Consider the following 27,868-nt stretch of genomic DNA (forward strand, 5'->3'; position numbering starts at 1 on the left):
ACATGGAGCCCAGGCGTGAGCGTTACAGACACCGGGGTCCTCCCCGGCCTTTGTGGCGACCTCCTTGCGCCGCAGCGAAGGGCCGCCTAACCGTGGCTTGCACGGGAGAGGACCAAACACCGAAGGAGGGAGAAGGCTGTGCGGGACACCCTGCTTAAGGGGTGTGGGAAGACTTGTGGACCGCAGCCCAGCCGTGCTCACGGGAACAACGTCGGGGCAGGGCTCTTCAGGAGAGGTCGTTCCCCCTGCCCGTCACCGTCGCGGCAGGAAAGCTCCGACCCGCTGTCGGGTCGCACCACCCGCATCTCACCCCGGCGGCTGCCGTCCCTGGAGGCGCCCAGCCCGCCGCAGCCTGTGCCGCCGGCGCGGCCCCGCGGCCGCAACGGCAGCGCCTCCCCGGCGGCCGCACCGGCGGCGGAGGCGCCGCGCTCCCGGCGGCTGCCCGCGCCCGCGGCCGGAGCGCGGGTGGCGCCCGGCGGGCCCGGCCCCGGGGCGGCCCCGGCCCGGCCGCCTTTGTTCCGCTCGGCGGCGCGGCGCCCACGTGCAGCGGCGGCGGGGCGGCACCGCGCCCGCGCAGCCCCGCGCAGCCCCGCGCAGCCGGCCGCGGGGCCTGCGTGGGGGCGGCGAGCCCCTGCCTCCCCCCGCCCGCCCCCGCCGCGGCCCTGCGCGGGGGCAGCCGGGGGGCGCGGGCCGGGGCGCCGGGACCCCGGCCTGGCCCTTTAAACCTGCCGCGGCGGCGGGGCCGGGCCGGTGCGGGACACGTGAGGCGGCGGCGGCGTGCTCTGCCGCCGCTGCCCCGGCTGCCGTGCTGCTCGTGTTTTATCTGGCCGGCCGCCAGCCCCCGATCGCTGGGTTTTTCGGTTTTTCGCTCTGCCTCCTCCTCCTTTTTTTTTTTTTTTTCTGCACAGCCCCCTCCTGGTTTTTCCACCCACGGGTAAAGGTGGTTTTTCTTTTCTTTTCCTTTTTTTTTTTTAAAAAAAAAAAAACCCTCATCCTAGTTTAGTCCGTGGGCAGGACTCGCATAATAATATTTCCAGTCCCAGCAGCTCGCATCACAGACACGAACCCAGGACCGCCCCCCCCCTTTTTTTTCTTCCCAATCTCCCAAATCGTTTTATTATTATTATTTTTTAAATGATCGCTCTTTTTGCCCGCTGCTCCCGCTGCTGCCGAAATCCCCGTCTTCCCAGGGTGCATGCTTCTGGCAAGCTTGTGCAGTGTTCTCAGTCCATTTTCAGTGTGTCTTATCTTAATTTGTCCTGATCCGATCTAAGCGCGATAGCCACCACTTGCTTTCAATTTGTAGGATTTTTTCCCCTTCTTGGTTCGCTCCGACTACCCTCGGAGTATTCCCTCTCTCCTTGCATTTCCAGGGTTGCAATTTACTCTGCTTTTTCGTCTTCTTTTTTTTTTTTTTTTTTACCTCCCCTCTTTTGAATTGCTTCATGTTACTAACCATTCCTAAATTGTAAGAGAGATTCATTCCCCCTCCTCTCCCACCACCACCAGCACCACTACCACCATCACCTCCTCCTCCTCCTCCTCCCCTTCTCTTCTCCTTTTTGGCAGCACCAGGACGTCCGGTGTGGTGGTGGCAGCGAGCAGCAAAAGCAGCAAGAGCTCGTTTTGATTCCCCCCCCTTCCAAGGTGCTTTGGAGAGACTGGTTTAAGGCTGAGCAGCAGAAGTCACGATGAGTGCACAAGGTGAGGGACCCGGTCAGCCTTCCACTGCTGCCCAGGAGCAACCTGCAACCGCAGAGCCTCAGAAGAGAGGACGAGGCAGACCCAGGAAGCAACCACAAGTCAGTATCGTATAGATACGTAGAGCCGCAGATCTATAGTATTATAGGCATGTACATGTACGTATTATGCTGCGAGTGAAGGAGTCCTGGAGACGGGGCGGGGGGCTTTGTTGTGTGCTGCTTCCCGGCGAGGTGGTGCAGAGCCGTGGCGAGGGGCTCCGCCGGGCGCCCCGGCGGGGGGACCCCGGAGCCCGGGAGCGGCGGGGTGCTGCCTGCGTGTGGCTGCGCCGCACAGCCGCCTCGGGACTTTCACTATTGTGCAGGGAGCGAGCTGGGGCTTTTCAATGTAAATGGGGAACATGGAGCAGCGCGGCTCCGACCAACCAGCGCTCGCTGGGTCATTTCGAGCTGATTTTGAAATTGCGAAAGCGAGGAGCAGGGAACGGGGCTCTCCTGTCTCCCTCCTCTCCCAGCCCTTGCAATGTCTCAATCTGTGTGCGTGCGTGTGTGTGTGTGCGTGTGTGCGTGTGTCGGGTCCCACCGGGGGCTGCTGCTGCCTCCGATCTTGACCAGCCCAGCCCCTGACTGCCCCTAGATCCTGGGGTTGGGGGAGAGGAGGGTGTCTAGAAAGCCGCATGGGTTTTTTCGCTTTTCTTTTTTTTTTTTTTTTTTCTTTTTTTCCTGGCGTCCCCCCCTTCCCCACCTCCTCCCTCACCCCCGTCATCGTGTGCAGAGAGGTGCCCCCGTTGCCGATGGAGGTGGGGGAGGTAGCCGGAGGGGGCTTGCCCTGCATTTGCAACACCTTTTGCCTTCGCTCCGGCGCTTTCCCAGGCAGGTCGAGGCGAGGGGGACTGTTCCCGGGTCTGGGCGCGGGGAGCGGAGCCGGGCTCCCTCCCACCCGCACCCGCAGCCTCCTCCCGGGCCTCGAAAGGGACGCGCTGGGCTCCTATTTTTGACTTGCAAGACCCGAATCCGCGCTAAGGTTGCTAGATGCGTGCATTATTTCCACCCCCCCCCCCCCTTCCCTTCCTCTTCCGAAGTGCCATTGTCGCATCGCCTGGAAATGCCGAGCCGCCGGGCGAGGCGGCCCCGCAGCCCCCGCGCTTTGCAGCCCCTCCGCCGGCGCCGCCGAGGGGGGATTTCGCCCGCGGATGCAGGCAGTGCAGCCCGCGGCTTGGCGGGGGCAGCGCGGGGTTGTTCGCAGCCCTTCCCGTGCCTCCCTCGGAAGTCACGACCGGGAAGCAGGGCTGCCGATGGAGCTCGTTTTAAAGCGAGCTTCCGCGGGCTTTAAAAATGTTTACTCCATTCATTTAGCATCAGCCCACTGCCACGAGAGCCTGCGAGGGGCTCCGAAACCACGGAGGGAGCTGAACAGCAGAGCCCCGAGCGGGGGGGAACCCGGCTGCTTTGCTCCCCGCCCCCCCCAGCGATGTGCTCCTGCGAATTGCACAGAAAGTACTTTTTGGAGAGGCATAAAAGCCGAGCCCCTGGTTTTCCCGCTCTGCCCTCAGTGACACTTCCTTCGCCGGCGCGGCTCGGGGCTCTGCCCCCGTCCCGCTCAGCCCCCCGCGCCTCCGGGCTGCCCTCGCCCAGCCCCAGCAGCCGGCATCAGCCCTGCGAGCTTGCGCCGGGGCTTCCTTTTTTTTTTTTCCTCCCCCTATAGCGTTTGAATGTATGGAAGAGAAAGAAAAGTGCGTCTCCTTAAACGTGTTCAGCCCAGATGTGCAGTGCCTGCGAGGCTCGGCACTGAGAGCTGGAGCAGTGAGGGAGTCCCCTCTCCAGCCTCCCCTTAACCTACCCGGGAATTAAAAAGCTGAAGGGCTTTAAGCTGGTTTAAGTTAACAAACTGCGTTTAATTATTTTTGCCACATCCTATAATCTGAATGAAATGTATCATATTTAAGACTAGAAGAGTTTTATAGCATTTATGATTCACTGAATAAATATTTGGACTCTGAACTCTTAGTAATTCATACCCATTTTTAAGGACTGGTTATTTACTGTCAGGCAGAGGAGCTAGTTAAGAAAATTGCTAAAATCATCAGTGTTCCTGTCGAGTCATTTCAGAGGTGGTTTTTTGTTTCGGGTATTTTCCTTCGTCGAGGTTTTTTGGCTTGCTAATGCTCCGTTTGAAGAAACTTTTACATTTGCATTTTAATACAAATCAATTGTGTTTAGAATAGGTGTGAATCTAATGCCGACTGCAGAACAACAGAAAAAAATCCCTCCCAAATATTCGTGCCCTTGGGAGAGAAAATAGTCTAAGCTTACTTTCCAGTTTTCCAGTAGTTAACTTTTTTCCCCCCAAAAGTCTGTGCTAGAAACTGCATATGATAATTGTATCTTGCTATAATGAAATGCAATTGAAATGAAATGGGTAACTATTATTTTTTGAATAATCATTCTTACATGAGGGAAATCATAGCCATCTTCTTTTAAAAATGTGTTTTCTGCTATAACTTATGTGCTAGAATATGCAAACTTTTCAAAGTTTTTTATGCAATTACAAGGGAAGTTAAACTCTTTCATTGTGCAAAATATATTTTTTTCTTTACCTCGAGTAAAGAAAAGTAATTTACCTCCAGTAAAGTAAAGTAATTTTTCATGTTGCATTTTAAATATTGTGTTATTTATTTATACTGTTAATTCGTATGTTTTAAGTAACTTCTCAGTTGTAGTTTGTCCTTCAGATCTTCTGGGGTAGTTGTAGCCTCTTGCCACAATAGCATGTTTTCCATTTAGGAACCAACTGGTGAACCATCTCCTAAAAGACCAAGAGGAAGACCCAAAGGAAGCAAAAACAAGAGTCCCTCTAAAGCAGCTCAGAAGGTGAGATTATTAAAGAGAGAGAGTTCCTAATGCTGTTTTTTCATCAATTGGTAGCAAAAAATCCAGTCATTTAGGCTGTGTGAACTGAGGGGTTGGGACCCTTTTAATAATGGAAGCTACATAAAGCATGTATTTTGCATTTTTAAGATTAGAATTCACATGCTGCATGAAGAGCCTAGACACAGAACCTGTAAGGGCAGCTTGCTTTTTGAATAGCATACAGATTAGTGAAATAACATAATGTATTTGATGTATTTACTGAAATCTGCATCTAGTAAGGAAGTCAATATTAAGGATGTTATTTTCTCGATTAAGATTTTTGAAAGAGGAAGATTAATTTCTTGCCCACTTACAGTCGTTACTACTACAGACCAAATCTGTATATTAAAGCTAAGTGTTTTGTCAAACATAGGTTAATTAGAAGTAAATCCAATTATGTGTTGATGGAAATAAGTGCATATATTGAAATTTACAGCTTTAAAATGTGATGGTAAAGTAAACTGTGAGTTACAGTAAAAGCCTACTATATCTTGGTTAGTAATCAGTTGCAAAGAGACTTTTACTTGAAGAGCTATTAGTCTTCTGAACCACTACTTCTGCTTGGTGATGGGAGCAAACTTTTATTCTGGTGGTTCTGAATGCATTTAGCTAGAGGGAAAGCTCACTGAAGTCATTGCATTTAGTGCATGGACTTTACATAGCAAATACAACGTGAAAATGTGACTTAATTTTATTTGAATTGGGCAAAGCTCAGCCTGAGAAAACTGTGCTATCAAGGCAAATAATATGTTTCTGTATGAATTATTTTAGTGAAGGCAAATAGTTGTGTATAGGCTTGAAAATAAATACGGGAGTTTTGTTTACGTTGATGGTTACACAGCAGTTAGCACTAATTTACAGGTACTAAATTGGAAACAAAAGCTTACAAAATCTGGTAGTGAACTGTAGTGCTTAAGTGTATCAGTATCTTTTAAGTAGATCTGTGACAAAATGTGTGTGGAAGGTATTTGTGGCCTCATCTAATTATGGTTCATTTTTCAATATGCCTATGGTACTGACCGTACTAAGTTTGATAGTTTTCAGTGTTATAAATTACTATAGCAAATACCGATAAATATTAAATTATTAGGGGGTGACTATGGTTTCATGTCTGTTCCGTTATAAGTGTTTTCAACATTGATTTGAGGGACGTTGTCCAACTGTCTTTAAATTTAAAATTGTTTTTTACTTTCTGAGCTGGAAAAAAGCAGTATATTCTGTCAATAAGTTCATGAATTAGTAAAAAATGCTTTACAGGTTAAGTATTTAAAATATATCAAAGCCACTCTGCGACCTAGTGAGCTTAAAATGTTGATTTTTTTCTTTATATAGTAAAAATGTTCCTCAGATTCACTTTAAAATAGTTTAAATTTCACTCTTCAAAAGGGAGAGAGCAGTTTTTTATTAGTCAAGCAAGTCCAAATGTGAGCTTTAGTATTTTAAATATTACTCTTAGGAGTATTGGCTTTCCTAGGAGAAATATTTGTAATAAGATTAAATTTTAAGTAATTCATAGAAATGTGTTTTAAAAAGATATTTCTAAAAGAAATATTAACATTATTTCATTTATATTGAGTGATTTGAAAATCAGTATAAATGGAAAATAACTTAAAAACATTCATATATAGGTAGGTATATCAAATCAAGAGCTTTCCAGATGATTCTGGTGCATATGGCTGTTTTTTTTAATCTAATTTACGAACTGAGCAATTTCATTGTAACGTTTTGATTTTCAGAATGCATCAAGTTACTGCTCTAATTAAAGCAAACCCTTTCGGGTGTTGATAATATAAAAAATTGACCAAAGACCACAGGTCTTTTTTATCATTAAAAAAAATCTTTGAGGGGTATGTAATTACAAGTCTTATTTGTTTCTAGGTTTATAGATAAAATATATAAAGGGTTGATAAATCCTCTAAAACACTTACAAAGCCTTACTAGAAGAAAGTCACTGAGATCACATTTCAAATAAATATTTTAGCTCTTTTTCCAGATTGATAATTAACCCTCTCTAAAATGCTTCACCTTCTCACCAGGCATCTCAAAGTATCTTTTTATGTAATATTAATTTCAATAGTTTTTCTAACAGTAATATGGATGGAAAGGTTTTGGCACTGTAAGAAAGCTTCATTTGGTGGAAAGGGTATCACCTCTTAAAAGAGGGAGCTATATGTTTGATTTTGTGGTAAACATATTTACACATACATATGCGTACATGTATTTATTTAAGGCTTTCTACAGTCTGTCTCAACTCTCAGAAGGAGAGCTGGCTAACTTAGCTGAAGCCCCTCCACATGTGAACCTGGGTGCTATACACGCAACTGGAAATTGCTGGAATTTCTAAAGAATAGTGTGTGGCCTGTGTTTTTCAAAGGGAGCTCATTGAAATGTATTAGAGTGTTCACAACATGTAAGATAAACGTCGGCCAGGAGAACCCACCGAGCAGCCATGAGAAGGCACTCATGATTAATTGATTGGGTGTTCTCTTGCAAACCATTACACATCACAATTAAAAATGTATTGCACAAACTGGCAGCGAGTTAAAAATACTCCAGAACTGGGACTTTGTTTTGTTATACTTCAAAAAGGAAATACCCTTAAATCAGTTGAGGGACAATTTACCCTGGAATCATGGTTGTGTTGTGTATTTAAAATTTCTTGGTTCGTGGGATTTTTTTTTTTTTTTTTTTTAGCTTTCAGAGCTTGTGTTTGGTCTTAGTAAACTGGCCTTGGGGCATCTGAAAACAAACTGTGCTTGTTAGGAAATTAGCAATGTGAAACTTGACAATGCATACAGAATGTTGCAAGACCAATTGGACAGCTAATAATGTGGCAATTACTCTAATTTTAGGTAATACGCATTTTTTTAAAAGCCTTGCATATGACACATGCCTAACTTGTTATAAACTACACACAAAAGGTAAACTGCATTTTATAGAAAGGCAAACCATTTCTCAGTTGTTTGATTTTCACAAACAGAAGGACCACAACATATTAGCAGATGAGAAGAGATAGACGCAAAAAGACTCTTAATCACCTTGTACTTGAGTCCCTACAATCAGGCTGTTACTGAAGTTTGCGTCTTTAAACAAGTCATTCTGTTATTCATTTAAAATATTTGTAAAAAATTAGCAAAAAAGTGAAGATTTTCTTTTTTTTCTAAAGACTGACTAGTTTTGCGGGAAGACCCTAGTAGGGATGTTCCTTTTTAGTTTCCTGGGTGTTCTGTGGTTGAGTTTTATTTGTTAGGCTCATCTGTGTTCCCAGCCCATCGCATTTCCCTTAAGTATTCAAGGGCTTTGCTTTGTTTAGCTCCTGTAGTTGGGCTTGACAAAAATACTGTATAGGCATAAATACGCTCCTGTTTGGAAGGAGGAAACACAATTGTGAGGTTAAAAAAAGAAAGAGTAGTAGCTCCTATGTGTTTGTCTCGAAAGAAAATGTCAAGGGATATCCCAGGAATATGCAAAAGTAAATGCTCTTTCGTAAAATTCACCTTGAGTTAAAATATTTTGAGTTTTGTTGTAGTTATTGATGTAGTGAAATTCACGGAAAATACCTCCAGATCTTGAAATATCATCCTCTGAAAACCAGAACTTGTGGTACTGTGAGTGACTACACTTACTACTCTGTCTACGTTACATGGCCAGAGTTTGGTATGTAGAAAGGCATGTCCCTGAGTTAAGCAGTCCAAAGGTAAAAAAAAAAAAGCGCATGTGACCAGGACTCTGCCCTAAATTGGTTCATGAAACTCTATTTGGCTTCTCCATGCTTCATTCATTCTCACCAACACCAGTCATTACAGGCTTAAAGGGAAAACAAGATCAGATTTATCAAGTGATCGTGGCATGGTTATTATACCTAAAAAATAAAGATACCTCAAAATCAGGCGTTTTGAGCAAGATCGGAGAAGCAGGAGAAGACTGGCTCCTGTTTAGAATTAAAATGGGTAAAACAGGACATGGGAAGTGTCATATTTTTGTATCTAGCCAATGCCTAAGTTTCTTTTAAGAGCGTTTTAGGTTTTTTTTTTAACAAAATAACATTTTTTGGGGAGAAGGACACGTTCCTGGGCAAGGTCTTTTGATACGGTTTGACAACAGTGATTGTCCTCCCGAGAACTCTCGGGTATTTCACCCGTCTTACAGCTCTGACACGTTTTATCTGAGGTCTCCAGCAGATCATTTTGCAAAGTGGATAGAGTTCTCCGAATTTGGATTCTGTTGCATTTGAGGTCTTCCTTGACAATAGATAGATGCCCGAAGAGCACTTTATAGCCATTCAATTATTCATACTTGTCTTGTTAATTGCTTTCAGTAGTACAGCCTCAGTTTCTGTCTGGGCACAGCACATTTATGCAACAAGGAGGCAGAGGTGATGGGCAGTCAAGTCCTACGGTTGCAAGCAAGGTTTGATGGCCCTGTGGTGCAGGGCTTAGGTGAATTGCAAATCTGCCTGGGGACTGTTAGCTCTCTTCCAGAAGGCAATGACTGGAATGGCCATCTTTCTCACCTGGACAAAAAAAGAACATTTCCCGTACAGATCATGCACTTAAAAGCGAGCAAATCTAGTCCTGGTCCTAAAATGTGACGTAGCAAAAATGATGTGTTCGTATTATTGGTTATAAGAAATTTCATAATTTTTCATGAAATATAAACTTGTGTTTGATAACATACCCGACCCTCCTTTAAGTTTGGCGATTCCGTGTCTTAGCTGTATAGAGCAAGATCATGCCTCACAGTGTAGCACCAAATGTTAAGAAAACCCTGACCAAACACATCTCAATTTCAAAAAGCGCTTTGGAGGATGAAGGCAGCAGCTTCCTTCCTGACTAAGCGGGTACCAGCTGCTGCGTGTAGGGTGGCTGGGAACACGTGCATCTTGCTGCCCAGATGAGAATCCGTGTTCCCTCTGGGTGGCTTGGGGCTCTCTCTGGATTTGGTCCTAGCTTCAGAGGCAACGCTTCAATTAAAGCAAAGAGCCAACAGACTGGCATGTTTCTGATTATGCAAATACCTGTTTTAGGGGAAAGGCAATGCTTTGGCACTTACGTGTTCCTTTTCTTATTAATTACTTGAAAATTATATGGAGAAACATTGCATTGTTGGTCTGATATGCAATAAAACCTTTCTCAAGTGCTTCAATTAAAAGACAGTCTTGTGCTGTTGGAGAAAATACAGGCTGTGTTTGCAAAATGCAAAGTAAAAAAAATCCAGAGGAAAAGAGGTGGAATATTTTCCTAAACTTCATGTCTTTATCATCACCACTGGACTGCCACTACTCCTTTTGGTTGTTCCAGAAGTGTTTTGTCTTTCTCTTCCTTGGAATGGAGATAAAAACATCCCACTTTGGAGGTTCTTGTTGTTCATTTTCTGCAGTTTAGTCTGTGGAAGCCTTTCTATTTACTTACGGAATTGCTCTGTACCAAAACACCATCTCTGGCATGCCCTGCTGTTTGCTCAGCTCACCTCTGGGAAAGATTTGGTTTTGATAAGAACTATGGAAATGTTTTTCTTCTAACGTGAGGTGGAAAACATATACAGCAGGAATACAGTGCCTTTCAATCTGAAAGGTCCCCAAGCACTTGACAAACTGATATCCAAACTAGCCAGCAGGAACACTAGCCACTTCTGACATGGACCTTCCTCGGGGGTAAAGCACAGCATTGCTTATGGCAAGCGGCCACGCTGCGTGACAGTTTATGGCAGGAAGCAAAGATTAGTTATTCAAAGAAATCTCTCATGTTCTCTTTCCCATCAAACTAGATTATACGCTGTAGTTAAACTTACAATTTGTGTCAGGTTTGTAGGAACTTTAATTGTGAGACCCAAGTAGTTTTCGTTTCCAAAAAGTTAATTTTTTTTTCATAGACCTTTGCAAAAGGGTCTTTCCTTCAGATGTGTTAAATACAGAAGAAAATAAATGGCATTTGTGCTCTGATAACATGTCAGGTGTTGATTTGTTAAGAACAATTTTAACCAATATTTTCAAGATTTATGCCCAGTGTTTCACGAAATAAACATAAATGCAGGGGGCTACAGCTTGTCAAAACTAAGCTACATCTTTTTTTGCATCCTTCAGGTTATAAGGTATAAAGAACTAAACGCTTTAAAAGGAAACAAAACTCTGAAATAGACAGCTACAATATATAGTAAATGCACTTTAACAAGTATTCTCATAAGAGGGTTTCACCTTACATGTAACGCTGGTATAAACGATTAAAGAGCAAGTTTACTCTTTTAACAAGTCTGAGTGATAATTTTGCCCTTTAGGAGGGTGAATTTTATTTTTCACAGCTTTTTTCTTGGTGAGATATTTATTTCAAAGTAATTGCATTTAACTCGCAGGGCAGTTTTTTTGTAGAGATTCCTCCACTACTTCCTCAGCTCAAGTTCTCTTTTAGAGGGATCCGCTTTACACAGCATTAGGTTACAGTATATGTTACAGAGATTGACCAGCAAGTGATTTATTTAATGACACAGTTGATTTCTAAGGGCAAATCAAATACACATACAGTTAACTGGAAAAAAAGCAATTCATGGAAATGTGGAAGCACATCTACTGAATGTGTACTAAAAGTCTTAATTCTCAGGGACTTGTATGCAGCAAAAGTCCAGCTCTCACTAAAGCTGGTGGCAAACTCCTCATCACCCTCAGTGGGGCAGGATTATTTACCTGATGAGGTGTATGGATGGGCAGAGCCTATCTAGAGAAAATAACCTGCAATTTTCATTTTAAAGCCTGTAGGTATTTTAGTGTAGCACGTAAGTAGTAGTATTCACAGTGTCACGCAGTGAGTTAGTGGAAGAGTCTGTTAAGAGAACCCGTATTTCCTTTATGTTGAGCTCCAGAACCAACTGCTGGGCTTACATAGATACAGCTGTCACTTCTAGGGCACCTTCCATGCTGTTTCCTTAAACCTGAACAGCGAAGGTGTGTTTTGGACCAGTGAAAGGTTTGCTTACAGCTTAGGGATGCGTTTTTACCTGGAGAACTTCTCGTCAAGTAGAGAAGTTATCTCCCAATATGAACACACACACGTTCATAGTGATAGTCTGTCCAAATCCATTTCATGCATGAGCAGCATGAGAGTAAAAGAAGAAATTGTGGCTGCTATGAACTGCTTTGTTCAGGCTTGAAGCAGTCCGTATTTTTCATTTAGTATCTACAGGTAGTTTTTGACAGCCCGGGAAAGACTAGATTTGATGTTACTGGGGGTTCTCGGGTTCCCAAGCTGCTCTGTCCCCCCATCCACAGCCTGCATGCCCCATGGCTGGGCACCCCAGGCTGTGCCAGGGTGTGCGGGCACGGTCCCCTGTGCCCCTGGGCACAGTGTGCATCGGGGCTGGGGGCACCCTTGGGCGCAGGCGAGGCATCCCCTGGCCACACTGGCTAGGAAACGTCAGAAAAACCAAGGTAAACACATTCCACCCGAAAACCCACAGAGCGGGAGGGGGGCTTGGTGCCACCCAAGACATATAATTATGGATAATGTTACAGGAAAGGAGTTCCTAGTTACCGAGGCTGTTAAATAATGCTGAGGTATAAAATATGTTGTGTTTCTTTTCCCTTTACAGAAAGCAGAAGCCACTGGTGAAAAGCGACCCAGAGGCCGGCCCAGAAAATGGGTAGGTATTTCACTTCCAATCATTTGATTTATTTACTGTGTTATAAAGCATGTTATAAAGTCCATTCTTCTAGAGAACAATTATTTCTGCTTCAGTTGTGAAAAAGAGCATCCATCTTCTGTGTCTGTGTGTTTTGGTGGATTGAGTAAAGGGTTAAGATAGCAGAGAAGTTAACCACAGCTTCCTACCTTTAGACTCTGGTAGTTTGCTCAAGACACTTTACTATTAAATGTTTGCTGGGAGCGAATATTTATGTGTCTCTTATCAGCATGAAAAGAGGCACAACTCTTCCTTCAAAAGAGAGTAACAATGAGATAACTTGTTCAGTAATTGAGTAACAAAGGTTAAAGGGGCACTATCAGACATCAGAAGTGATTAGGAGAGGTGATAACATTCAGATGTAGTGTGCACAAGATAAAGTTTAAAAACCAAAACGTTTTTGTCCTACATTGCCTGGAAACACAGCATATTTCCCTTAAATCCAGTGAGAAAGAGCAAAAATGAACGGCAGGATACTTGCACTTAGAATTTAGTTTTTCCATTCTGGGCCATCTTCATGCCTCATATAATTGTAGTGACTGCTAATACGTTTCATTAAAAGGTTCCTCCTTCCCTGGCCGTTTAGTCTGTGTAGACGTGGCTGTCAGACACACGTGTTTTGATTCTTTGGCCATGGACAGATTTAAATCTCAGATACTTGAAATTCTGTGTTCTCACTGATGTTTACAGCTAATGAGAGTCTGCCTTGTGCACCTCTCCTCTGCATTTCTTTCACTTATGCATAAGCTTTCAAAAGAAAGTGATGGGGATGTCACTTGGAAAACATGATCGTTTATTAGAAGATACGAAGGTGTGGCCATGTGCTCCATCACAAGCTGGACACATCCCTTTATCTGGTCAACGTTTTTCTTTAAACTTCTTTCTCAAATCCATCCCTCCCCATCTCAATTTTGCTGCCTAATTTTACTGTGCCTTCTCTTTCCTCTCTGCAGTCCCAGCATTTTTTCCCTCATTTTGTTCAGGTCTTTTGCATAGATGTTAACACAGCTGTAAAAGTATACGCTTGCAAAAGCTCAAACAGCACCAGAAGGTACTTAAAACTGCAGCTGAGGTTCTCTGGAGTATCAGCCGCTAAGCACAGGAGACGTGGCTTGGACAGTCAGTCACTAGTTCTGTAGCGTTGTCCGGTGATAAAGGACCCCGGGATATTTCTTTGGAGAAAACAGACCATTACATACTAGACGTATTGCTTATGCCTGTAGTTCTTTAAGTGAGGCAGATTTCAGGTACGTGAAGAGGCTCATTGGCATTGGGAAGAAGGTGGCGTATTCAAACGTACCTGTGCTGGTGATCTTCTCAAAGGCAGCGTGCAGAAGGCAAGTGCCAAGTGCACTAAAACAGGATCGGTTACTGTCTGCTTCGTCCCGTCCGGCTCGGACCTTGCACATGTGGATGCTGAGCTCTGCTTGCTTGATCCTCACCTTGGGTGCAGTCCCCAGGGAAGGAGCAGAAGTAGCTGGTTGATGAGAGTAATTTAGAACAGGCAGGCCATCCCCACCGAGTTAGGAACGTGTGACAGTTGAGTAGGGATGGTTGAAGAGCTCTGCAAAAAGGCAAAATGCAGCAGTCTGAAATGTTAAAAAGATTTTCTCTCCCAAGCACTCACGTACTGAGAAACTAAGGTGAGTTTTCAGTGAAGAGGGCTAAATATAACGCTTGTGGCATCTTTTAGGTTAGGTTGTTTCCCTTTTATTTTAGGGGAATTTTTATTTTAATTTAATTTATTTTTAAATATTTTATTTTTAATTTTTATTTTATTTTAGTATCTTTAAGGGGAAGAAAGAATAGGCAGTATCAGTGGAGCATTAAGTTTAGTATGGGCTGTTTGTAGGGTGAAGAATCTGATTTGCAGAAATGGAAATTATTGGTTATCTAGTAGGCGTATGCATTACTTTATCATGAGACCGATACTTACAACAATTTCACTCATTTTTTTGAAACTAAGGCATATTTTCAAACTTGGTATTACTTTGCTGTTGTGCCTGTTGAAAGCACAGTCTTTATTTGCTTATTCTGACAATATGATTGCTTCTTGTGATTTTCAGAGATAACGCTCCTATCTGCAGCTTGCATTGAGATAATTCTGTAGACTGTGAGAATCAAATATGCCTTTTTTTCCCTCTTTCTTCTCTCTTTCCAGTTTAAATTAGGTTCATAGGTTCCTCCTCTGTGCATGATGAAATGGAGAGTGATGTTATATTTTGCTCCAGAAAGAAACGTGGTTAAATTATTATAAGCCATTATGGTGCCAACTATAAGCAGAGTTTATAGTTGGAATCAAGGGAAGATTCTGCCTAAAAGCAGATGGCACAGTATCATCCTTTCTGTTTTGACATCCAACATGTACTCAGAAAATGTCCCTTTTTATCACCCAAACTTTGGTTAAGTCCTTAGTGTTTATTTTCTTCTTTAATCCAATTTATTTATATATCAAGCCTTAATGATGATGGTTCTGTATCAGTGAAAGTAGGTTTTTTTTCCTTGGAGAGGGCAGAATTCTATATGGCAGGTATTTTCCTAAGTTTGTAACCCTTTTTTGCAAGTCTAGAGGTTGTGTGTCATATGTTGTTCATCAAATTGTAAGGTATTATTTCTGCTGTTTCCTTCAATATGCACATGCAGAGACATATGAGCTAACAGACCACTGTAGAATTCCGGTAGCTGGTCTTTCTGCCGGTTCAAATTAAGTATTTAATGTTTGTGACTCACAATGTATTTATTTATATATTATTTTTTAGAAGAGAAGTAAATCCTTTTGACTATTATAGAACTGGGAAAGGGGAGGGAGAGCCCAAGTGAAGAGGGCAAGAAGCCCAGTTTATCACAAGCGTATGAGACATCAGATGATCTTTTTAATGCAATGATGTGTACTTTGCAAAGTTGTCAAGGAAAAGAAGACCCTTGTCAGTAGAACAGGCAGTAAAGATTGACAAACTCTTCTGAAAATAAAATATTCAGCTATGTAGAAAAGCTTTCTAAATGCGGAGAGCTAATTGAATAAAAATCCTGAAGATAACAAGGTCAAGCAGGTGGGGAATGAACGTACTTGGAATCAGAAACACAGTGTCTGCTGCTGTAAAACTCATCTTCACTGTAGGTTGCTGCACGTGTGTGAAGCGCATTGAAGGCTGTGAGTCCTATTAACTGAGAGGGAGGTAAACCTCTTCATGACCTTGGTACTCCTTAATTTTAGAGGTTTTAATGCAGGAACGTGTTCTAAGCCCTTTGGATGCATCTGCATTAGTGTGTTAGGTCAAATCAGGAGTGAGCTTTGGAAATGCATCTCCTAATTGTCCCCACGTGCTGTGTGCATTGTGGAGCAGTCCCAGAGCTCACGGGCTGGATTCCTTTCAAATGAAACGGAACTGGAAGACGTGCTGCACAAAGAAGCGCAGTCCGGTAGGCATTCGACCCACAGGACTAGGCTAGAGGGAAATAAAAACCTCTTGAAAGGTGCATGATGTGGACCTTAGGTCCTCAGCACCAGCCTTTTTTCTCTTGCTGGTCCACGTTGTCTATGTATTGTAGACGTAGCCTTTGATGCTTGAAAAAGGCAGATGAATCACCCTGTTTTTAATTAGCAGAATTGTTTTATGTAGCATAGGCATAAAGTCAAATTCATAGCCATGGAGATTCACATTCCCAGAAGTCAGTGGAAGGTTTGTCACTGTGCCAGGTTTTTGCCACTGAGACCTGATGCTGCTGCTCGTGGGATCAGCAACAGTTTTGCTGATGGCTTCACATAACCCTTTGTAAAGAGCTAACAGTCAAAGCTTTTTTATTTTATTTTATTTTTTTAATTTGTGTATGTCTAGAAGTTGACTGAAAGGAGGGGACTGAAGGGTTATGAGTAGAGCAGGAGGCTGAATAATCAATTATTCTGCTGTTTGTTCCAAAGAACTGCATTGAAAACCCCTGGAAATTTCATAGACTTCTAGTGCTCTCAGACATCAGTTTAATGGAGAAACCTGAAACCCAGTTCTGAAGTTGATGCTTAAAAGGGTATTTGGTTTTTATTTCCATTGCTTTTGTTATGTCTTTAGGTAGAATTTTTTGGCATTGTCTGATTTCACCTCCACATTGTTTAACCTCAACCACAGATTCACTACATGGCATGGCAGAATTGTTCAAAAAACCCAAGGAACAGTCGAGAGCTTTCTACAGCTTTGAGCAGGACTTTGGTGGGGGGGAGAGATGGCTGATGCCATGCCATGAGACTGTTTTAAAGCATGGAAAGTTCTGGAAGCTGCATGATTATAACAGTGGAAGAGAATCAGTGACCTTCCAACTGCAGGGTGCATGTGAAGCACCCGCTTGCACATCTTGTCACTGATGCCCAAGTAACAACTGTGACTTGTTCAGAAAACTTATCTCTCTTTGAAGAATTTTGTTTTCTGCTAGATAGTCTGGATAGCACATTTCAGGTTGGTAGAAGATAAAAGATAATCAGAAATGAACTTAATGTCCTTAAGCAGGAGCTTTATCTGATCCAATCACGATTAGCTAGACATTATAGTACTTTCGAAGCTCAGGTTTTCCCCTTTTTAATGAGGGCAGAATTTTACTTTATAGTGAAAGTCAGTTTAAGCGGTGCCAAGCCACGTTTTAAAAAATCATTACAAAAATGCTTTTTTCTACCAAGTGTTTCTTCAGATTATTTCCCACTGCAATTTTGACATAGCTGAGATGTCAAACCTTAGACATGGAATTTGCGAGATGTTTCTATGCCAGCAGTTCCAGAAGGCCTGTGTCAGGGCGAGGACTCCTAATGCTCGTTCACTTGTAAGATTTTGAAAATGAGGTTCTGAGGTATGAATACATACGTGGATACATATCAAGAGAACCCCGTTGCCTCAGAAGACCCATGGATGTTTTGAGGCTATTTCTTGCCCATAATGAGTCTCTGCAAACCATTATCTAAGTAGAAGTTTCTGTCTGGTAGTGCCATGCTCTGTGATGTGAAGCCGTTGAACTAATTTTGCTTTTTCTCATCCAGTGCAGTCATTTTTGTCCCATACTGAAGTCATAGTCTAGGAGGTGCTTAAAGTCACGCAGGCTTCTTCACTAGGCGGTTGAGAGAAGGATGTTGTGAGATCGTAGTCCATCCTGCCCTAAAAAAGGCTTTGTTATAGGTGTGGTGAATTCTCATCGGGAGATAGCAACCTTTTGACATTGGGAAAGACAACCTAGACGATAAAATAAGACACATATCTGACTTTTAGATAGCAAAAGCTATGTGTGAGAGATTCCCCCCCTTTGATGCCGTGGTGCTTAGCAGTGCATCCCTAAGCTAGGCTGGAGATTCCATTGTTACGAGAACATCTATTTGTTTTAATGAATTACTTCATGGTCCGTTTGGAGCGAACTGTGATTGAGGTAAAACTTAAATCACATGTGTTGGATGATGAATGAAAAAGGAAGTTGCTATTTATGCAATTATAGAATATAGCACAGATAAAAATTCAGTTTCTCGTACTTGGAAGAATAATATAATTTCAGTTACTTGACATATTTGCAACTTTTGACTGCAGTATCTGTGGTGTTACAGCTTTGTGTGAAGCACATCATGAAAATTTGCATGTGTTGCTGTTACTTTAATCTTCCAAACTACCTTACCTTCTTTGTGAAGGTCATAGATATTATTTTGTAACCTGGTAATATAAAATACCTTCTTTCATGAACACGTTTTACATCTGTGTGGGCAAGACTGTCACCTGGGAGGGACCATCGTTTCAGTTGTCTAAAGAGCTTGAAGGGGCTTTTATAATTACGAAAAACAGACTATTGACCTCTCTCCTTCAAAATTCCTGAACTTAAGAAGTGGATGGAGGACATGAATTGAAAGCCCTAAAAGCTTTATACCTGTACATTTACTTTCCAGTTCAGATGATCTGTAAAAGAAATCATCTCTCAAAACCTGAAAATTTTGACAAAAGCAGTGATTGTTGAACTTTTCTCCTATGACTAACAGATATTTAATGCTCTTTTTTTGCCAATTTTTGTCTTTTTTCTATTCAACATTCTGGGAAAGGAAAAAACATCTTGCGTGCTTGTACCAAATGCATAAAGATTCACTAAAAATATGTTCTCTCTCACCTGTGTTCAGAGAGGTATGTGTCTTCATTTCTCTAGAAGCTTGTCTAAGCAAATAGTGTCCTTCCTTGGAATCCGAGAGTCCTGTTCCTTGTTGGTATAAGTAGATGTGGCACCATTTATTTCAAGTGCAGGTCTTCCTGTAGACCACAACAGAAAATTTAGCCGTGATATTTCTTTTCTCAAATACATTTATATTACCAAAAGGATATTTCACTCATTCTCTAATTCACTTCCACTTCTGTTAAGGGGTATTAAAAGATACCCAGTTTAGCTAAAAAATATTTTGACTTCAGCTGTCATTTCAGAATCCTTAAAGGAAAACCTTTTATTCTGTTTGAGGTCCAAAGAGGAAATTTTAACAGGCGAAAAATGCAGAAAGTAAAAATACAGCATCTGTAGTGAAAGGTAAACTGAAATTCTGAGCTGTTTCCTTTTTGTGATCTCAGATAACGGCCGTTCAGGAACTTTAAAAATTAGTTTTCTGTTTGGCTGTGTACTTTGATTTTATAAGCCTCATTGCCCATTTTACACAGGAGGAAGCTGAGCACCAAGGCTGGTCGTGGCAGCGTCAGGAAGCGTTTTTGCACCTGCGGTGTTGGAATTCTTGGTTTTGTTGCTAGCACAGTTATCAGCAGTTGTGCATCCAACTACCTGACGGAGAAAACGTATCAGGTAGTGAAAAGTACAGGCACTCATTCTTGCTCCTACCATTCCATTTTCACCGTTGAAAATGTTATGAATGCAGAAAGAGAAGCTGGGCCTCACCTCCATTGAAAATGTACTCCACAAGGTTAATTGCCTTGCCCAAGGAAATCTGTAGAAGCGCCAGGAATAGAACTCGGATTTCCTGGCAGCCTGCCCTGTGCCTTCAGCTCAAGGCCATCCTCCTCCAGTAAAGCTTGCTTGCGAACAGGTTGGATGAGGGAGGGAAACGTGCTTTTTTCAATTCTGTATCTTAAACCAATTTATGGTTTTCACCTGTTCCTGTAAACTCAGACGTGAGTATCTCCGTGTCTCTAGTGTACGTCTTAGCTGGTGGGCAGTGAGGGGTAGGAGTAAGATATTAAAAAAGTCTATGTATTCTCTATATACAGCATAGAGTGGAGAGATTTGGGACCAGAAGGGTTTTGAACCAAACCCAAACATAAGCCTGAAAGGTATTTGATGTGTATTGATGGTATTTTCTCATCTTTGTACCTTAACTACATATAGAAGTCTAGTACTGATCCAGTGAACGACAAACGTAGTCACGAAACCAAGGTGCCTCGTTCCTTGAATGTTTTGAATGTGGTTACTCCGCTTTTCAGGACTAGCCGATCCGAGCCATAGCTGCAGGACAGGGCCATTGCAGGTCACCTCATCCAGAGATGGTATTTCCATTCCCTGTCCTCTTGAGAGGTAGTGGTGCAGAGGGAATGAAAACCCATGTGTTTAAGGGTGATCCAGGACAGAAGATTCCGAGTCAAGACTAATAGGTTTTCTTATAATTTCTGACTAATTGTGCAGCTTATTTAACGTAATTTAATTTGATTCTGCTTTATACTGCAAGCCCCAGTAATGCAGTAGCCTTACAAGAAAATACCTCATTTTTTATCTGCCAGTGATAGAAAAGGACCATCTTATAAATGGCAGTCAGTCCCTGTGTGGGTGAATTTACTCCTCTCAATTAAGAGTTATCACAATAATTAAAGAAGAGTAATACTTTTGGCTTCATTCTGCGTTCTTTACAGACCCGAGCAGGCGATGTGTATGCTGAAGGAATGCAGGGTTGATGTCTCCTGGAAGGGCTGGGGGGAGGCTAGTGCTGTGATAATTAATATTTGGAGAGTGCTTTCAGGTGTTTGAATGAAAGTCATTACGTCCTTTAGGTGCAAGTATTGTTATTTCCTCTTCCTTAATCCTGGGACTAAGCCTCACTTCAAATTGCAGTTCAATATTACATTTTAGGCACGAAGCTAGATTTTCAACAAGAAAGTGGGCTTCTTTCAGTAAATAGCTGCAATATATCCTCACCAGGAGGTGGCTTCTAATTCTGTAGCACACAACTCCGAGCGAGAAAAAAAAATATTTTTTGTATCAACAGTAGTGTACTTCATACGTGATTTACTTAGCATGATGCACTCTTGCTCTGCTGTCTTGAATTTATTTTGTGCTAGGTACCAATTTGAAATACAAAGGGAGCATAGTTTACAATGGTGTTTACAAATGCACCTGTTTTTCTATCCCAAGACCTATCTGAGATATTCATCAGACTGCAAATGAAAAACAAAACAAAAATAGAGGGACAAGAACCTGAAATTTTAGAATTGTGACTTCACAGGCCGTACTGTTTAAATAGTCAGATTGGGATACGCAGTTCAGGGGTTGAAAGATGCAGTAGTGACACTGCTGCTAAAAGAGGAAGAGATCTTTACAGGTCCAAGAGAATCCAGATATTTTGAGTCTTCAGGGGAACCTTGAAACGGGAAACGCCGAGGCCTGGGAAGATGACAGACTGAATGAGAAAGCCGTATGTTGAGCAGCGTGTCATCATGGTGTTGAGGCTGGTGATGCTCATAGCGCGCTGTTTGTTTTGCAATCTTTTGTTACTCCCTGTTCAGAATGGTTCTGGTTGCACAGAAAATGCTTATCAGCCTTGCTGTTATGGGGGGCTGTTCATGGGGTCTGATTTCCTTCTTTGCCATACAGCAGGGCAGGGAGGCGGCTTCTCTGTTGTTTTGATGTAGTAGTGATTTCTTTCTAGGAAAGAAAGCTTTCTGCTGCGCAAAGGCAGCCGCTGGCCTCCCTGGGCTGACAGGCAGGAGAAGAAGGTGGGTTTGTTTCCAGAACACAGGCATCTCTGGCTTTCATCCCTTTTCTTTCATAGCCTGACATTGTGGGAAAACCATTCCACCCAAGCTACACGCTGCCTCACTAGGGTTTTAGGAGTCTGTCCTGGAAGGGGACAGATGGTGCAATCTACCTGACAAAACCCATTCTTATTTAGTCTTTATACAGTCAGTGCTGTGAAATAGGTGCCTTAGAAGGGCTGTGGAGAGGGATCCATTCACCTAGCTTATGTGCTTCCCGCTCCCTACGAGGTGATCCACTGGGCTTACACTGAATGAAAACATCTACCCCTCCACTCTCTGCATGGGGAACCAGAAATGTGGTGCTTCCCCTCATGCTACTCAGGCCCAATTTGCTTAGCCGTCTCATAAGGATGGACAGTTCATGGAGGAGGACTGTAAGTCCATCTTTAGTATAATAGCCTAATAACTAAAGCACTGAGACCCCCTAGGTACTGCTCAGCCAGGGCTGAACCTTGTGCCAAGAGAAGTGATGTGCCACGAGCCGGTCTGCGTGACAATTCTTTAGAGCCGGGGCTGCTATTCAGCGATGCATTTAAAACTAGTGGGGCCACATGGGAGAAGGAGAAAACAAGAGGAAGCCTGGCCTGGTGCTTTAGGCATACACGTAAAGATCTGAGGTGACATCCCTAGGGCTGTTTTTTGTCTGATCTAAAATGCAGACAGTGGAGAACATAGTCTGGAACCCCACTTCTGTCTCAGTTTGAGAATGGGCCTTAACTAATACTCAAAAGATACCCTTTTCTTGTTTTTCTTCTGGAGCCTTTTCTCTGCATGGCATTTCAGCTTCAAGAGAAGGGCTGGAGAATGCTTCTCATCTGGGAAGGCATAGGAGCTGGTGATTAGGACACTTGTCTAGGAGGTGTGGGTTTAAATCTTCACCATGTTTCCTAACGGGCAGACCCCCTGTGAGCACTCTTGCTCCGAGACGCTAACGTGCAAGTTGGGCATGAACACTACGAATGGAGCTGTGCTCCGTAGCTCTGAAGGTTTCTCCAGAGGGTGGAGCTGGATTTTGGGTGGCTGTCAGCTGAAACTTGAAATGCAGTGAAGAGTTAGTTGAGAGGCGAGGCTTGCTACCTTAGACTAACGATTTTGAGCATGTTCAGCTAATTAAACTTCAGTCTGCAGAGGGCTTTAAGGTTAAGTAGGAAAATACTAGGCAGCTGAGGACCTTACAGAGATAGGCAGTTGCGGAGAATAGATGGATTGAATCCCACCCTAGAGAAATCTCCACACACATAAGACATTATTTGTGTGTTTTATAGCGTGGCTGCAAGAATTTTGCAGGCAACAGCTTGCTGTAATCTATTTCCACGTGATTTTAATTCTTTCTCTTACCAGTTCAAATGGTATTGCCTGTTATTATTGCAAGTAGAGTTTCAGAGGTTTTTTGGCAGTTCAGTTAGATATCTGTGTGTGTGTTATTTCCATAGCAGTTTTAGGACGCTAGTAATGCATAATGTATGTCTTTATTCTGCTTTTTCTTTTTACTTTTAAAAAATAAACTTGCTATTTTCAGTTTGTTTTATTCTAGTCTGTCAATCCTGAGAACTGTTGAACTGCAGAACTGCAGGGTCAGACTTCGGCGCTACTTATGATGATTTAAATAATGGTACTGATAAATTACATTTGAAGTAATGTATTACTTGTGTATCTGTATCAGTGTCGATGAGAATGGAGTCTCGTCTGCAGAGGTTGGTTTGCTTTGATTAAAAGCGATTTGCCAGTAGTGGCAGTCTCCGTTCTGGAGCCGTTAAGATTATCAGTGAATTGGCAAGATTTAGGATTTTTACATCCTGTCTGTTCAGAGTAACTGCTGGGAGCTTAAAAAACAGTCAGACTGGTAGTTCCTGTATACAGCAGAAATCATGACTTTACTCAATATATTATCCTAATCCATTTTGACTGTTAGATCAATTATCTTAATAGACAGCAATTGGGGCCTTTTACAAGACGTAATACAAACACATATGTGAGCTTCACTATTATGATCTTATCAAAGTTGCATTGTCCTAACATGTTCTTGGGGTTTCCTTAGTATTCACACAGAACCCATTCATGCTCTGGCTGCTCCTCCTGCATTGTTTCCTGTTAATGATGCTAAACGCCTTGAGAAATTTGGCTGGGGACTCTCCTTCACAGACAACTGTCTGTTTGGGTCTTGAAAAAACAACTCGCACAGCACGTTGACAAAGTACATACAGTACTTGGATCACAGTATTAAAAATGTAGAGGAGACAAGGCTATCTCTGCCATGGCATGCACTCTTGCATTCATTAACGTTCATTAACAGTTGTAAACTATTTGGAGGAGGCAGAGGTGTATGCAATTTTAAGGTGCTTCTTTTGCAAACTTCCATTCAAGTCAGGGATGACCATTCAAGCATGCAACAAAGTTTTATCAAGCTTTATATGTAAGTCTGATTGAGATAGGTAGACGGACAAATGGTCTGTCAGTGACAGGTGGTGCCTCTGGTCAAGTAGATTGAATACGCAGCCAGGAGATGCATGATAAAATCTTAGGCTTGTTGAAGTCAGTGGCCAAACTCCTAATGAAAAAAGTTGCCTGGATTCGAGCCCTTCTCCATCTGCCACTGATGTGATGTGTAACTGTGTCTGCTGGTTAGTTATAAGCTCTATAAATTGTGCAAATAGCCATGTTTGCACAAAACTTGGGTCATTTCAAATGTGTTCAAGTTAGGCACCAGATGAACAGAAACTTTACGGTGATTCTCACATAGCAAGAACAGTATTTGAGTCGATCTGTGAATATGATAAATTTGTTATTTACATCAATAAGTTTTGAGCAGTCACTGCATGAGTAACAGGTGGGCTAGACTTGTACAGAGATACAGAAGATTTTTATTGATGCTTTTTTTAATTATAAAGCAACTTGTATGCCATATAAACAGTATTGCTTCTTAAAAGTAAACCAAGTTTTTTCTTGTTTAATCATTTCAGTGGACTATTTGAAAACTGGAATGTGGACACCTCTACTTTAACCTTCAGCAAATTTTTCAAAGATATACAAAGGCATGGGTTTGAAAATGCCTGAATGATCTTGCTTTTTCCATGTGTATAACTTTCATTAAGGATATGCTCAGCTGTGGTCATAGGTAGATACATAGGGAGGGTATATTACTCACTGAAACAAATTCTTTTTAAGGCAAGTCTGTGTAAAGTAGTGGCTCCATTAAAGTGAATTCAGTAGCAAGACTCCAACTGACTTGGTTGGAGTTAGGATTTTCTCTCCAAATACTTGTAAATGGTGATACATACATTGGAAACCCTTTCTTAGTTATGCTAACAAAAAGCCACTGATTATGGTTTTGAGTAAGGGAAAGAATTTGCCCTTTAATCTGCAGTGTATCTTGAGGGGGAAGGTTTTGTGCATCATACTTTTTGTTTAAACTAGATCAAAATTCCTTAGGTAAAGGCAATATCCATTGCACAGAGAGCAACAAAGAGAAATTACGTTATAGTTGAAGTTCACACATGCACACAAAAATGTTTCAAAATTATATACTTAATAATTTTGCTCCAAGCAGAAGCTGCTTCATCTCTCTCCTTGCTCATTTCAGGAAGTAGAAGGTCTCAGAGCCTCTGCAGGCAAACCAGATGCCATTGGTTTCCAAGAAAGAGATTATTAATCCTATCCTTCCAAATCACTAAGAAAGCTATTTAAGGGAGAGGTTAGAGCCATCATGATCTTTTTGCATAATTATAAATCATTGTGGTTTGCTTTGCATGATTAAAATTTCAAATAGTTAATTAAATAACGTCTCAGAGCAAGCTGTGTACATTGCAAAGCTCTGTACACCCTTCTTTACACCCCCAAAAGCCATTATCTTGAGTGTGTAATAACTGGGAGGCAGAACTCGATTTATTTATTTAGCTTCCTCATTTTTTGTTGACTTCTTAGTTTTCATAAAAGTTTTTAGTGGCCTTATAATAAAAACCCAGGGGAGGGATTCTGTCCTTCCTTTGCACTTTTGCAATATGAGCATTCCAGACACTTTGCACAAGTATAGAGGCAGGAGTGAACTGTAGCTGCATCCATTCTCAGTTTGTTTGTCTTCTCCAGGTCGACGTTTGAATACTTAGCTTGCCCACTCTCCTCATTCAGGGCTACATAAACGTCATGGATAGAAGCTTTGAAAAAGTTCTCATTTCGAGTAATTTGAGCATGATAAGGCAGCTGAAAAATTGGAAAGGGCATTTATTTAATTAAAAAATGTCTGACTGGATGTATTTGGAAGCTATCCAACAAAATAAACATCTGGTCCAAGACTGAATATGAGAAATTTCAGGTAACCGTTGAGAAGGTCTAACAGCAAGGAGTAGAAGACAGACAAGAAGAATGAACGTAGAGCCCAAGTCTCTATAAGACTTGGAGCAAGAGGGAATTGTCGCTCCTGGGTTCTTGGGTTGAATTTGACCTCACCAGCTGCCAGCTCAGTTGTGCCCCATGCATCTCAGAGTTTTCAGTGTAGGGTGAGACAGTGCCTAAGTTATCCATCTCTTATTTTACATGGCTGTGTGGGGTCAGTCACATCCTCTCTGCCTCTTGCAGTCTAGGAAATTGAGAGGAAAAATCATTTTTCCTCTTTCAGAAACAAAAGTTATGCTGAAAGCTCTTTTGCTTACAGCAGTTCTACTCTGTATCTCAAGGCTCAGGGTAGTTGTCTTATGTACCTGGGTTAGCTGTGGAAAGATAACAGTTCAGGAGGTTGCATCCTGTCTTCCTTTCTTTCAGTTTTCCCCATCGCATTCCTTTTTTGGATCCTACTGCTCAGCCAGATACCTGGGGATCTTCTAGTAACTAGTTCATTATGGTTATCTTGCTCTATCGAGGAGGGAATAGCCAGACCCCAGCGCCAAAAGCCACGTCAGCTTGAGGATGAGGGCAGAATCATGGGAAGTTTGAAGGCAGTTCAAAATCACTTCATTCCCTTCATATCCTGTCTTAAGCTGTAAGTTTGATTTTGCACTTCCAGAGAGTGCAGCAAAGAATTGGACCCACAGCGTATGATTTAAACTGCTGCTGACATCAAGCTTGGCCCACGCAGCACTAGCACCAAGGCTGAGTTTGGGTGGCAACACATCAGCACCATGAATGACTTATGAATGAAACAGAAATTTTTAAGGGGCATTTTCATACTTGGCTCGAGTGAAAAGTAGAGAATATTATTTATGCAGATGGAAACGTCTGTGCCCAGTGAGGTGCAGTGTTGTCTTTGCTAATCTCAGATATATTTGTGTTTGAGTGTGGATTTTCTCCTTCGCACAGAGGTTCTCCTTCTAGTCGGTCTGTCAGTGAAGTCATAACCCCACGATTGACATCATAGTCTGTAATCATGGAAACTATTGCCATCTCAGAAATTCAGTTTTATAGCAGTCTCTGAATGATGGGAAAATGAGCTGTAAGAGAGGAAGTTGCTGTTTAAACTCAAATATCTTTGGTAATTATCAGAAATAGAGAAAGTATTAAGACGTAGTTCTGGAGGGCCAAATTGATTCTTGGTGTATGCTGAAGGCACTTGAGTTACCCCAGGGAGGAACTTACCCCCTGCGTCTGGAATGACTTGATGGCAAACATGTGAAGAGGAAGTGAATTTATGCTCCAGTTTAATATATTGGAAAGTTTTCTCTCGTCTGAAAGTCTTTCTTTATCTCTGAATTTCCTGGCTTTTGTGGATTTATATTAGATCCTTAATGTTATTTCAATGTATTTTTTCTGATGTTTGATGTCTTTTGGATTGTTTTTACTGGGGATATAATATATATATATTTAATGAAAGTAAAAGCAATCTTCCATTGAGGAGGTCACAAAGCTTTCATGAACACTGTGTAGCTACCAAGTGCAAGGCGTCTCCTTATTTCAGATCTGTGGTTGTTGCTTGTGTAGCTAAAGCATTCATTTCAATAAGAAGATGCCAATATCTCTTAAAGAACATTTTAGCACCTGTTTTCCCAAGTTAAATATTATTGTCATTTTTAATTGTTTACAAAAGAATTACCTCTCCAACTCTATATGCAGAGTGCTTGTAACCTCTTAAAATTAATGACCCGCAGTATAAATAGAACATCAATACATTATGCTTGTCGAAACCTTCAAAAAGAACTATTTTTAAGACACGTGGAAAGATGGGGTAAACAATTACATGCTGTACCTATGTGCAAGTTGCTCACCCTTAATCTTTATCAGAATTCCCTGTTCGGCGCCTGCTGGGAGGCACAGATGACGGACGAAGTCAGGCCATGGGGAATGGAGGCTTTTGAGGATGCAGGTGAATGGAGAGTGTCATTTGCACACTAGCCAAATTCCTAACGGAAAGAGAACTCGGTTCTGCCTCACTTGCGCAGGTCTACTGAGTCCATGGCATTTCCCCAATTATCTGGTGGTGTAAAGGGACAAAGGGCAATGGCCACAAGTTTCGGCAAGGGAAATTCCCACGGAGCAAGGAAAAAAATTCCACAGTGGAAGGGGATGAGCACAGGACACGGTCTGCAGAGAGACTGAGAAATCTCCCTCCTTGAAGATTTCCAAACGTCAACCAGAGAAAGCCCAGACCAACCTGATCTAACTTTTGATTTAGAAGTTAGCCCAGCTTTGAGCAGG

General features: G+C 42.4%; 1 protein-coding gene across 8 annotated transcripts in view; it reads left to right on the forward strand.

The window, feature by feature from the left end:
* Nucleotides 1–218: 218 nt before the first annotated feature.
* HMGA2 (high mobility group AT-hook 2) overlaps nt 219–27,868 on the forward strand; it is a 125,000-nt gene continuing 97,350 nt past the window's right edge. For 3 of the 8 annotated variants that reach the window (XR_012774569.1, XR_012774570.1, XM_075495240.1), the window contains exons 1-3: nt 1,044–1,802; nt 4,485–4,571; nt 12,189–12,239. Coding sequence is in view for 6 of the 8 variants with exons in the window: in XM_075495240.1 (XP_075351355.1) it covers nt 1,692–1,802; nt 4,485–4,571; nt 12,189–12,239 (249 nt within the window). In the remaining 2 variants the exon portion in view is untranslated. Of the gene's footprint in view, nt 236–703; nt 1,803–3,831; nt 4,120–4,484; nt 4,572–12,188; nt 12,240–27,868 lie in introns of those variants that run through there. The other 5 variants (XM_075495213.1, XM_075495196.1, XM_075495205.1 and 2 more) reach the window with 5 other exon arrangements.

The sequence above is a fragment of the Mycteria americana genome, chromosome 1 (genome assembly GCF_035582795.1).
Source record: "Mycteria americana isolate JAX WOST 10 ecotype Jacksonville Zoo and Gardens chromosome 1, USCA_MyAme_1.0, whole genome shotgun sequence".
Taxonomy (NCBI): domain Eukaryota; kingdom Metazoa; phylum Chordata; class Aves; order Ciconiiformes; family Ciconiidae; genus Mycteria; species Mycteria americana.